Source organism: Typopeltis vanoorti, chromosome 4 (assembly GCF_054136105.1).
Source record: "Typopeltis vanoorti isolate ZY-2024b chromosome 4, IOZ_Tvanoo_1.0, whole genome shotgun sequence".
In the NCBI taxonomy this organism is placed as follows: domain Eukaryota; kingdom Metazoa; phylum Arthropoda; class Arachnida; order Uropygi; family Thelyphonidae; genus Typopeltis; species Typopeltis vanoorti.
The window spans coordinates 16,016,415-16,029,973 of record NC_143552.1 but is presented as its reverse complement, the minus strand read 5'-3'; the positions used below and the strand labels follow the sequence as shown (position 1 = coordinate 16,029,973).

General features: G+C 37.1%; 1 protein-coding gene across 5 annotated transcripts in view; it reads left to right on the top strand.

Annotated features, from left to right (window-relative positions):
* Myo61F (unconventional myosin 61F) overlaps window positions 1–13,559 on the top strand; it is a 744,085-nt gene that overhangs the window by 524,292 nt on the left and 206,234 nt on the right. For all 5 annotated transcript variants that reach the window (XM_090391651.1, XM_090391648.1, XM_090391650.1 and 2 more), the window contains exon 23: window positions 12,136–12,190. In XM_090391651.1, coding sequence (XP_090247777.1) covers window positions 12,136–12,190 — 55 coding nt within the window. The remainder of the gene's footprint in view (window positions 1–12,135; window positions 12,191–13,559) is intronic.

The following is a 13,559-nucleotide window of genomic DNA, read 5'->3' as shown; positions in this document are numbered from 1 at the left end:
GCAGCACATAGCACATGATGATTGGGGGTCTTGAATTTGATCATCTCATCAGAAGATGTTATTATAAATGATGTATCAGATCTTTCTCCAGTTGATGAGAGTGACCTTGAAGTGATTACTTGAGTGGCTGTCAGCAATGTGAGCATTTCTGTGAGGAACGGGTATATGTGGAACTATACAGTTGGTGATTATGAGAAACTCGAGAGACAGCTTGGAACTGTAGCATGGAATGAGGAGTTGGGTGGAACTGTAGACCATGATGCATCAGATCTTTCTCCAGTTGATGAGAGTGACCTTGAAGTGATTACTTGAGTGGCTGTCTGCAATGTGAGCATTTCTGTGAGGAACGGGTATATGTGGAACTATACAGTTGGTGATTATGAGAAACTCGAGAGACAGCTTGGAACTGTAGCATGGAATGAGGAGTTGGGTGGAAAGGAGATAAGTGCTGCTTGGGTGACATTCAAGAACTATCCTGTACAAGCAATGTCTAGATGTATTCCAAAGGTTAAATGATTAAATAGTAGGTGTGAAGTGGATGAATGAAGAGATTAAGCATGCAATACAAAGAAAAAAGCCATTATGGAGGCAACATAAGTGGAGTGGTAATAATCAATTCCATGAGGAATACACAGGCAAGGAGGGTGATTTAGTTGGTAAGGGTAGCAAATGTTCAGTATGAGCAGCAGTTAGCCAGTGAAGTCAAAAAAATTCCAGGAAGTTTTTTCGATGTGTAGCCTGCAAAAATAAGAACGATTATGGTAGGATTGCATTGATTGGAAAAAATGGTATAAATACCACAAATGCTATGGAGGATACAGTTGAAATATTTAATAAGCAGTTCATAAGGATAAAGATCTTTCATCCTTGTGAATGTGACATCATGGAGAGTTTGAGAGCAGTGGATGATGAGGAGGAAAGAATGACTATAAGTGAGGAAGAGGTATATGGGGTATTAAGCAAAATTGATATTAACAAAGTTTGTGGGACTTCCTGTTATATTATCACATAATTTTGAAGGAATGTGCTAGGGAGTTGACATTTTTCTTGACATATTTGTTTAATATGAGTCTTACATTGGGTCAAGTTCCAAAGGAGTGGAAGGAAGGCGAGATTGTACCATTTCATAAAGAAGGTGACAGAATTCAAGCATCAAATTATAAGCCAATTTCTGTGTCAGGTGTGTTGTGGTTAAAGTGTTGGAAAGACTCGCGAGAATCATGATCCAGAATTGGGTTGACAACAATGGTATTATCTTTGATGGATGGTATGGATTTGCTAAAAGAAGGTCATATTAGTAATCTACTTACTTATTATGATATGTTCAATGAACACTTTATTGGAGTATTTCATCTTGGAGGAATAAATTTTAATGCTAGAGGGATAGGGCTGGTTCGAGGTTTAGAGGTACGGGAGGAGAGAGTGCTTCAGATACTGAGTAATCTGGATGTCAGTAAAGTTTTGGGACTGGATGGTATTTCACCATGAGTTTTGAGAGAATGTGCTAGGGAACTGACAGTGCCTTTAACCTGGCTTTTCAATGAAAGTCTGGCTGCGGGAAAGGTGCCCAGGGAATGGAAGGAAGGTAAGATAGTGCCATTGCATAAGGGCTGTAGCAGACTGGAAGTGTATGTGTGTATATGTGTAGGCCAGTTTATATGTCATCAGTAGTTGTTAAGATCTTGGAGAAAGTAGTGAAGGACCGTATACAACATTGGGCAGATGAGGGTAATGTTATCTGTGAGAGTCAACATGGATTTGTGAAGGGGCGCTCTTGTTTTAGCAATATGCTAGCCATTTATAATAAAGTTACAAGAGCAGTAGATGAGGGAAAGGCATATACTGCCATTTTCTTGGACTTAGTGAAGGCATTTGACACGATGCCACATGATAAGCTGATATTTAAGTTGCAGCACGTGGGCCTGGATGTCAGGTTGGTCAACTGGATTCAGGATTGGCTGTCCAATACGTATGAGAGAATTGTGTATGGTGGAGCAGTTTCAAGGAGGCAGAGGGTTATAAGTAGTTACAACAGGGCTCGATACTGGGACCTATATTGTTTAACCTTTATATCAATGATATTGTCATTGCAGGGGGATATTCAGTTGTTTGCAGATGATGTGAAGCTGGGAAGGATTATTAGTAATAGTGCAGATGTGGTAGCCCTGCAAGAGGATTTGAATAAGCTAGATAGATGGGCAAATGAATGGGTGTTTCAGTTTAATGCAGCAAAATATAAGGTCTTAAGGTTTGGGAAACATCGATGGGATGCTGCATACTCTATGGGAGGAGTTATACTGGAGGAACTAGGGGAGACAAGAGATCTGTGGTTGATGATTGACAGAAACCTGAAGTTTAGGGGACATATTGCAAAGGTGGTGAAGGCAACACAGAGGATTGCTGCAATAATGAGAAGGACACTGACCTGCAGAGATAAAAGAGTTATCATTCCGTTGTATAAGACTCTGATCAGACCACACTTAGACTATTGTTCTCAGATTTGGTCCCCATGATTTGAAGGGGGTAAATTAACTGTGGAAAGGGTACAAAGACGGATGACAAAGATGGTTTCAGGACTGTACAATGTTAGTTATGAGGATCAGCTGAGGGAATATGGACTGCAGAGTTTGGTGGATAGAAGAAGGAGAGGTGATATGATCGAGACTTTTTAACTGTTGAGAGGTGGTTATAGGGTTGACACTGGGGAGTTCTTTTGCTTGGTTGAACAGCGGGAAGGGGTGATTACAAGGGGCAATCCCTTGAAGTTATGAAAGGAAAAAGTCAGCAAGAGGGCGAGGAGTGGTTTCTTTGCATGGAGGGTAGTTGAACCATGGAATGCATTGCCTGATAGTGGTGAGAGCGAGAACGGTCAATGAGTTTAAGGAGTGGTATGATAGATTTTGTGCTTCCTAGGAGGGACCTGCTGCGATGAGTCATGATAGAATTTGTGTTTCTTAGGAAGGACCTCCCACGATGAGTCTTTTGACTCCATGGAGGTCTGAATAATAATAATAATAGTAATATTTGAAAACAGATTGAGAAAAATTGTGGAAGAGAAACTTTTGAGAGGAACATGCAGTGTTTTGGCTAATTGAAGTTGTGGAGATGAGATTTTCACTTAATAGCAGATAGTTCAGAAATCATGTGAATATTACTAGGATCTATATTTAAGTTTTGTAGATCTTGAAAGGGCATGCAACAAGGTGATCAAAGAAACCTTTTCAAAATACTACAATTATATGCAGAGAAATGGAACATTATATGGAGCAATGCATAGTCTGTATTTAAGTTGTGTGTCAGTAGTTAGTATTGAAGGAAACACAGGAATATCCACTGTTATTCATCTATATAGATCATATTATAATAGTAAGTAAAATCTGATATTAGAATTGAATTTATCAAACTCTTAGCTCTTTGCTTTATGCAGATGCTAATGTACTCCTGAACACACCTTGTGCAAGTCCTCAGGGTTCTCTCACAAAATTAAATAAGAGCCATAACAAATTTCGACCTTTATTGAGGTCTCGTCAGTGGAGCGAGGCCCAGAGTGGAGATACTAAGGCAGAAGCAATAGGAGAGGCCATCCTTACCTATAGGAGTTGCCAAAAGGTGTGCCACCTTATTATTAAATTACTCTGGATTTAGAGAAAACATGTCTGCAAGGAGATGTGCTGTGCATTATGGGAGATACTGAGACAAGGAATTGAGAGCTTGATCCACCTTTGCTGCGAGTTGCCCGGTGTTGTACTACCTTATCTCAGTCCTGAAGATATTTTCAGACGCAAACTTTGTTTGCTCATACTTGGATAAAGGATTAAACTAAATTTATTATAGTTTAACCAAGTGAAAAATAAACTTTCAACATGTTAGAAATAATTATTTTAATTTCCTGAAGTTTCAACCTTCATATTAAGGTCATCATCTGGATTATACACATATGCAGAGACAAGCTATATTACATTTCATACAGTATGCCAAAGAGACAATGATTTGATCAACAGTTGCTCTACTGCACCTGACCTGTAGTTAAAAAAATAAATAAATAAAATAAATACATCAAAAATATATTCTGTTTATGACAACATAAGAGAACAATTTCACATAGATAGTTTTATTAGAGTAAAAGTGATGTCCTCAAGAGTTGTTATATTAGAGTTAAGATCCTGGATTACTTATAGTCCTATTTATAATTGACTCTTAGGCAGAAAGGTTATGCGGGTAGAATATGTGCCTTCCATATTCTTGGGATTTTTAGACCATCGTTACTGTTAAGATTAGGGTGGTTGATAAGAATTTCACAGGCCTCCTTAAATTTATGTTCATATCATGATTTGGTGTGTTGTAAACAACAGGTGCCTTTCCAGTCAATTCTATGCAGAGTATTCAGGGCATGAACAGAAAGACCGACTTTATCATAGTTATTAAATTTAATGTGCCATTTATGTTCCTTTTTTGGATAGAAGTTGCGCCTCCTGTTTCCCCTATATAGGATAAATTACATTTGCAATGAATACAGTATACTGCAGGATGGACCAGTGGAGGAGGTCTCATTGGATGAGTCGAGAAAGTTCCTTAATTTTGTAGGAGATTGAAAGCTGGCTTTAAGGTCATATTTCTGTAGTATTCTGTTTATTTTATCTGATATCCCTTTAATGTATGAAATGGTTGTAGTTTTATTGTAGTCTCGTTTATTTTTGTTTTTAGGTCAGGTCTTGTGAAGAACTGTGTTGATAGTATTTTGGCTATAGCAATTTTTTTAGAAAGGTATTGCTGATAACTTTTAATTCATCTTTATGTGCTTGTTCATTGGAACAAATTTTCAAAGCCCTAAAAATGGGTGGTGGCAGGAGTTTATGTGTGTATATATAGGCTTCTGGTGAACAGTGAAGGAAAGACTGCCAGAAGAAAGGTGTGTGACAAGTGTATCTAGAAAAGGAAGTCTGTTCTGCCTTTCAATCTCAATTGTGAATTGTATGCATTTGTGTTGTTTTGTTTAGGTGGCTGAGGAAAGTGTCTAATGTCTGATAACCATGGGACTAGATAGCAAAAACATCTGGTCCCAGACATTAGATGCTGGTTTTGGGTTGCTGTGGCACCCAGGACGATTAACAAACTAGATTTTATATACCATATTGAAAGAAACTTAGGATTTCTCCCAACCACCATAGCTGATAAAATAAATTTAAATAATACGAAATCAATAACTAGCAACCTAACCAAATCTGAATTGGCAGCTGTGAAATCACTAAAATCAAATTCAGACATCGTAATCACTAGAGCTGATAAAGGCAGTGCCAAAATTATTTTAATCCGAACAACATGTTTAGTAAAATTGAATCAATTAGTCTCGAACAACAGCACCTATCAACTTGTTAACTATTACCCAACCAACCAAATTAAAAAAAAAAAAAAAAACAGAAGAGTTACTTAAATCAGTCACTTCTCAGCCCAAAGATACAGTTAAAAAATTACTTCCGCACTATGCTCGTTCTCTGAGAAATTACCATGTACCAAAGATTTACAAGCACAACATACTGCTCCGGCCAATAGTTGAAGGTATAGATAGCCCCAATTACAATATAGCCAAGAAACTAGCATTCAACACTCAAGGAGTTGGTAGGTCATTCCCTTCATATATTAAAAACACACAACACTTTTTAAACCAAATCAAAGACATCACACTGGAAAAAAGTGACTTATTAGTCAGTTTTGAGATCTCTTCCCTCTTCACAACTGTTCTTCTAATTAATGACACAATTCTCCTGTTACAGGACAAATTCCCTCCAGATATCACAGCACTCTTTGTTCCTGGTCCCAGTACATATACTATGTTCTGGCTATTTTTGTGGTAAAACAACCTAAAAAAGAAGGCACAGCCATGGGCTCACCATTATCACCACCAATTGCTAACTTTTATATGGAAGCTTTTGAGCAATGTGCTCTAGATTCCTCTCCTTTAAAACCCAAAGTCTGGCTTAGATATGTTTACAGTGTTTTCGCTATCTAGTCCCATTGCTGCCAGACCTTAGACACGTTCATCAGCCACCTAAACAAAACAACACAAATGCATACAATTCACAATTGAGATTGAAAGCACACTTCCTTTTCTAGATACACTTGTCCCACATCTTCCTTCTGGCAGTCTTTCCTTCAATGTTTACCAGAAGCCTACCTACATATACTGACCAATATTCTTATTCTTTCCATCCTCTTTACCTTGCAGTGTCAAAGATTTTCTATTCATTTAACTTGTTGTTTATTATTTTAACGGTATAATAGAACACAGAAACTAAGTAAATAATTAATTTATTAACTTGATGCTGATATTTCGCTGGTATTATAACCAGCATCTTCAGAGCACAAAAACACTGTTTGTCACAATATGCGAGACTAAAACAACATGGTGTACTTAAACAAAATTGTAGCAGCAACACAAAGACTAGAGTCCTGATTTTGGCGCCCTCTATCTGAAAAAAAAAAAAAAAAAAAAAAACGCTATCATATATTACTAGAGTCCTAGAAAAGTGCTAGTTTTTTCTTAATATGACTGTCTCCCAGATCTTCGGCAAGTTAATACAGCCATATTTGTTGAGATTTGGAGTGTCTTTTAGGGCTTCTGTCGCCTCTAAGAACAATCTCTCTGATTTATATGGGTTTCTGTGTAGTACTTTTGTGTTTTTCCAGTTGATCCTGTGTGCAGGAGTATCCAGAGCATGGTCTGCTAGGCCCGACTTCCCATAATGATAATTCTGGACGTATCGTTTATGTTCGCTGATGCGGATATTCACAGTTCTTCCTGTTTGACCGTAGTAGGCTTGATTGCATGAGCAGGGTACTTGGTAGACTCCTGGATGTGATAAAGGAGGAATGCTGTCCCTGGGTGAGCGGATGAGGGTGGCTAATTTGCTACATGGTCTGAATGTAGTGCGTAGTTTATGTTTATTGAGAATTCTTGAGATCTTTTCGGATGTGCCTTTAATGTAAGGGATGGTGACTGTTTTGTTGTAGTTCTCTGTGGTGGATGGTGGGAGGGGTTTCTTAGGAGTGTTTAGTATTTTGTTTAGTGTTTTGTCAACAAATATGGCTGTATTAACTTGCCGAAGATCTGGGAGACAGTCATATTAAGAAAAAACTAGCACTTTTCTAGGACTCTAGTAATATATGATAGCGTTTTTTTTTTGTTTTTTTTTTTCAGATAGAGGGCGCCAAAATCAGGACTCTAGTCTTTGTGTTGCTGCTACAATTTTGTTTAAGTACACCATGTTGTTTTAGTCTCGCGTATTGTGACAAACAGTGTTTTTGTGCTCTGAAGATGCTGGTTATAATACCAGCGAAATATCAGCATCAAGTTAATAAATTAATTATTTACTTAGTTTCTGTGTTCTGTTATACCGTTAAAATAATAAACAACATGTTCGACGAACACATAAGTCTGTCCACACGTTTAAGTATTCATTTAACTGTTACCATGTTGACAATAAGGTGGTTAGCGCTGTGCCTCCCAATGTGTCCTATGTCTGTAGATGCGTGTGTTCACAGGCCAGTTTGCCTGTTCTTGAAGATGAAAAACCTGCATTTCCAGGTGAAAAAAACCCCTACCTCCATATGAGACTGGCTAACTCACCTTCATTTCAAAAGAGACCAGATAAAGGTTCATATAACCATACTGTTTACTGGAAGCCTACATACTGACCAATATATACACATAGACTACCACCACCCAACACAAAAAATAGGTGTCATTAACGCACTAAAAAACAAGACTTCGAAGAGTTGCTCCAGTGAACAAGTACTTAAAGATAAATTAAAAGTCATCAGCAATAACTTTCAAAAAAATGGCTACAGCCAAAATACTATCAACAAAATTCTTCACATGACCTCACCTAAAAACAAAAATAAACTAGACTACAATAAAACTGTAACCATCCCATACATTAAAGAAATATCAGATAAAATGAACAGAATACTACAGAAATACAACCTTAAAGCCACCTTTAAACCTCCTGCAAAATTAAAGAACTTTCTCAACTCATCCAAGGATCCACTCCTCCACTGGTCCATCCAGTCTTCAGTTGAGCCTGACTTAAACAAATAATTAAATTATAATAAATTTAGTTTAATCCTTTATCCCAGTGAGAGCAAACAAAGTTTATGCCTGAAAATATCTTCAGGACTGAATATAGTGTTGTACTATCTTACCTGGGTAGGTAGTACAACACCAGGCAACTCGTAGCAAAGGTGGAGCAAGCTACCAAAACTCCTATCTCAGTATCTCCCATAATGCAAAACACATCTCCTTGTGGATATGTATAATGCTATGCATTAAGGGAAGGGCCACTACCCAGACTAGTTTTGACCTTTATTGAGGTCTCTTCAGTGGGAGCCAGGCCCAAGTGGCACACCATTTGGCAGCTCCTATAGGAGGAGATGACCTTGCTAATGCTTCTGCCTTAGTATCTCCACTTGGGCCTGGCTCCCACTGAAGAGACCTCAATAAAGGTCGAAACTAGTCTGGGTAGTGGCCCTTCCCTTAATGCATAACATTATACATATCCACAAGGAGATATGTTTTGCATTATGGGAGATACTGAGATGGGGGTGTTGGTATCTTGCTCCACCTTTGCAAGGATTCGCCCGGTGTTGCACCACTTTACCCCAGTCCTGAAGATAAAGGATAAAGGATTAAACTAAATTTATTATAACATGATTGTGGTCTCCATAATTTGTCTGAAATGAATGCTGATCACCGTGTAACACTAAAGGAAAGGCATATTTCTAATGATGCTTCTGTTCCATTTCCCAGTTTCTTTTGTCAGTTAGACATGTAATCAGTTCTCAACCTTTATCATCATATGGAAATCTTCATAGTATCTAAAGATTCATTGCAATAGGTATATATTAACCATTGTTCATACAATACATGCTGTGTCTTTCCTTTAAACTTATTCACTGACAGAGCACTTCGAAATGCATCTTGCAACTATTTCAACTTCCTTTACCCCTCTTCATAAAAATAATAATAAATAAATAAATAATAAAAATAATAAATATATATTATTACTATTATTACACGACTCCTCCAGGGAGTCCTAAGACTCATCAAGGGAGGGCACCTGCTCTACATCTCTCCATCTCCATCATCATCTACACCAGTGCCATCTACTGCCTACCACCACTAGTATTTTCACAGACTATCACAAACATCCATTCCCATGGTGGGATTCGAACCCACAGCCGTTTGGCTAGAGAGCGGATATGATAACAATCCATCACCTCATGGATTTCCTGGATGCCACTACCATGAAATTGGTACCTTGGGCAGTCATTCACGATATGAGTAATCGTCTGGGAAATGTGAGAGCAATCACAATAAGGGTGGTCTGACAGTCTCCATTTATGTAGTAGATAGCCACATCTGCCCTGGTTCTGATCCTGTTGATAGATGACCAAATCTTTCTAGGAAGGACAAAACCAGGCTGTAGAGCACAGGGATCTTCAACCAGGAAGTCATTTGTTGGAAGATTGTTGGACCAGTGTTCTCTCCACATGCCAGGTGCTGATGGTAAGGCAGCTGAAGAGCATTCATTCATGGACTAGAAAGAGTTTCTTGATTTTAAATTAAAGCAATACAAAGAAACAAAAATTTACATCAAATTTTCAGATGGAACATTATCAGAACCTATAACCATAAATAAAGGAGTGAGACAAGGCTGGGCTGTGGCTTATCCCCAATTCTATTCAACATTTATATAAGCAGAATCCTAAAAGAACAAGAAAACAACTGTCAAAGATGGAATTAAACTAACAATAATATACAGCTAAATACAATACTTTATGCAGATGATCAAGTACTAATTTCAAATTCAGAAGATAAACTCCAAATTGCAGCTAACCACCTAAATAAAATAGCAAAAAGATTTTAAATGAAAATCTCTGAAACAAAACCTATGACAATGTGTGGAAACACCATTCAAAAAAGTCAAAATTATGCTTAACTATAAAATAATAGAACAAGTTACAGAATTCAAATACTTAGGAAATATAATCTCACAAATCAATACTGATTCACAATTGGAAGAAAGACTACAAATTTACAATAGAATGAATGGCATAATTAAAAGAAATTTTGGAAAATAAATGACTAAAGAAACCCAACTAAGATTACATGATTTGAGCTTTAAAACACCTGTCGAATTTGGAAGTGAAACCTGAATTCTAAAACAAAAAAACATACAAAGATCGGAAGCAGCACAGTTGAAGTTTCTAAGGCCTCTCCTGGGGCTTACTTGATAAAAACAAAAACACAGAAATAAGGGAACAAGTACATACAAGAAATACCAGCAAAATTGGCTGCACCACATAGAAAGAATGAATAACAATATGATTCCTAAACTAGCACTAGAATATAAATCTACAGGAAGAAGAGACCATGGACGTCCAAGATTAACATGGAAAGATCAACCTCATGTAGAGCAGGGACAGGACATAAAAAGCCTATACCTAAATTGTTCAGATGATGAACTTCTAACCATTATCTTTTGCTCACACTCGCAATATTTAAAAGTCTTCAAGGACCAAAGAATAAAAACTATGTACTCAAGAAGTTAGACTTAAAAAACTTAGTCAAGCAGTTAAACTGCAATGCTATCCTTTTGCAGCATGTCCTTAACAAATCCTAAATCCATGCCTCCTTTCATCATCCTCATCAGTTCTTTTGTATCATGATTCTGTCAGTATTGTAATCTTTTCCACTCAAAGTACAAAACATTACACTTTGCAATATTGAACTATTAACCATTCTTCTTTGCTCACAATATCAGTCCATTCAAGCACTTCTAGTAGATCTCTACATTATGTATGTTTATTGTCCTTCCCCAGCCTATTATCAGCAAACAATGGAGTAGTCCCCAGGAGTTTACAATATCAATAATGACTTACCGATTACATGACACATCAGTAGCCACTTCCATTCTCTTGATTCTGCATGGCAGTATGCCAGGCCAGTGTCCAGTGGTTGTCCATTATCCTTTAGCCATGCTTTCATCCATATCACAGCTTTATATTTCATATTCCATCTACATTTTCTCTGTCTACCTTCAGCTTTCTTCCCTCTGACAACTATCCCCATCACATCAGTCACCCATGTTATGTTCTGATGTTCAGCCTGTTGATTCCCCATCTTAAAGTGATCACTCACTTAGTAATTCAGTTATCTGCCCTGCTGCTCCCACTCTCTCACCATCTGCATCATTAATACTGTCATTCCATAATCATTCTTCCCCATCTGCTTACCCTGTGACAAAATAATTCCTTGGAATTTTCTCTTACCTGAAATTTTTTTCACACATACTAATTCCTCTCTCTCTCTCTCTCTACTATCCCAGTTACTTTGTCTCTATTTTTTTTTTGTGTGTGTTATTCATGAGATTGTTTATCACATTTCTCTTTATATTCCTTTGACAACAGTTTCTTCTTTTTATAGCTCCCATTTAGTAATGCTATTTATCGATTTAACTCCCACCTGATTTTTCCTCCTAACTCTGAGTATACATTCTGATTCAGCTTCCCTTTACTCATATGTTACTAATAATTTTGATATGATATTGCTCCAGACTGTATTCTGCTAGTCCTAATCATTCACTCTGCAATTCCACATATTTCCTATCTTACCTGAAAATTCTCTAAAATGTACTTGGCCACTAACCAAATCAGGAATACTTGATCACTCTCCCATATCAGAGTCAAAATGACTACTTTGGTTGGGGAAAAGTTCTCTGATGCTTTCACCAGACTTAGCACACTCGGTCATCTTTCACCCTCCATCATGTGCTGTTTTAAGTGATAATTTTCCTTCTAATGTATGTTATAGTGAATGTCATTTAAAGTAGGATGAATTCGTCCTGTGCTGTTTTGGTTGGAGTGTGTCCATGTTTTGTTAAAGCGAGTGAGTTATCTATATGATTATGTACAGCTTTTCTATTATACTGAGCAGTGAATGATAATATGCTTCTTAACTATTGAACAGAGTTTGGCAACATTTTATGTATACAGTGTTAGAAATACTAGTAGTCACATTACTATTTTTTTAAAATTATAACTCTTTGAAGTATAGTTTTATTATCATGTGTATTTTAGGTTTATTAAGGGATTTATCTATAGAAATCAACCAGAAAATGAAGAAAACAAATATGTAAGTATCTATTCAATTTGATTTTTCTGAAAAACAAAATCAGTAGGTCCTTTCATAAAGGAGTTCAATTTTTATCAGTTCCTGTTTTGTGTTTTTGAATTATTACTGGAAACTTTTAGTGAAATTTACTTTTCTATTGACCCCTACCCCCACGTTGTATTGATTTGCTAGAAACTTTGTAGCCTCTCACGTGCAAGAGGGATATTAAAATTTAATACCATTGGTGGGCAGAAAGTCTGTGAGGAACTTGTTAATTTTGGATTTCAAGAACTGCAGATTGTATTCTTGTTTAAAGGAAATTAAAGGAAATACATTAGAAGGAGAATTGTTCCTAAAGACAAATATTAGAAGGAATGAATTATTGAATAAGTAAGAAGAATTAAATTGTTCTGAGAGTTTGGAGTTTAACTACAAAGGAGTTAATGGTCACAATGTATTTTAACAGATTCACAAGAGAGAGAGAGAGAGAGTATCCACTTTAGCCTAGTTCAGTACATTCATGTTATGGGAGATGGACGATGCATGCATGGGATTGCTTTATGAGGTGAGGGAACTTTGTGAGCCCAAGTAGCTACAGTAGCTATGAAGGCAAAGAGGGACCCTGAACAATAATTAAATTTAAACCGGGAAAGGCATGATCAGTGGAAGTGGCAAATAAATTCTCCATAAGAACAGATGAGCACTAAATGTAGTATAGCAAGGAATAATGATTCCCTCCTATAATGAGACAAAAGCATGTTAGTCATATTATACACATCCTCCGTGGAATGACCTGGAAACCTACCTCACATTATTCCAGCCACAGTAGTGCACTTAAAGGAAAAGTGAGATATGAGATACATGTCAAGTTATAGACCTCTATGAACTTATGTTTTTCACGCTACAGCAAAAGGCTAGGATAGCATTATACATGTCTGCAAGGAGATTGCTTTGCATTATGGAATACTAAGGAAAGCGATGAGAACTTAGTCCACCTTTGCCACGAGTTGCCCCAGTCTTGAAGATACTTCAGGTGCAAACTTCGTTTGCTTACACTTGGATAAAGGATTAAACTAAATATATAATTTATAGTCTAACCAAGTGGAAAAAAAAAACTTCCAACATCTTTCTTTAATCCAGAGTAATTTAATATTAAGGTGTGACACCTTTTGGCAACTGGCATATGGAAATATGAGTTCTGCATTACTTCAACCTTGGTATCACCTCTGGATCTGGCTCCCACTGAAGAGATCTCAATAAAGGTCGAAACCGGTCTGGGTAGTGACCCCTTCCCATAATGCATAGCATTATACATCTGAAAGGAGATGTGCTTTGCATTATGGGTTACTAAGGAAAGTGATGAGAACTTAGTCCACCTTTGCTACAAGTT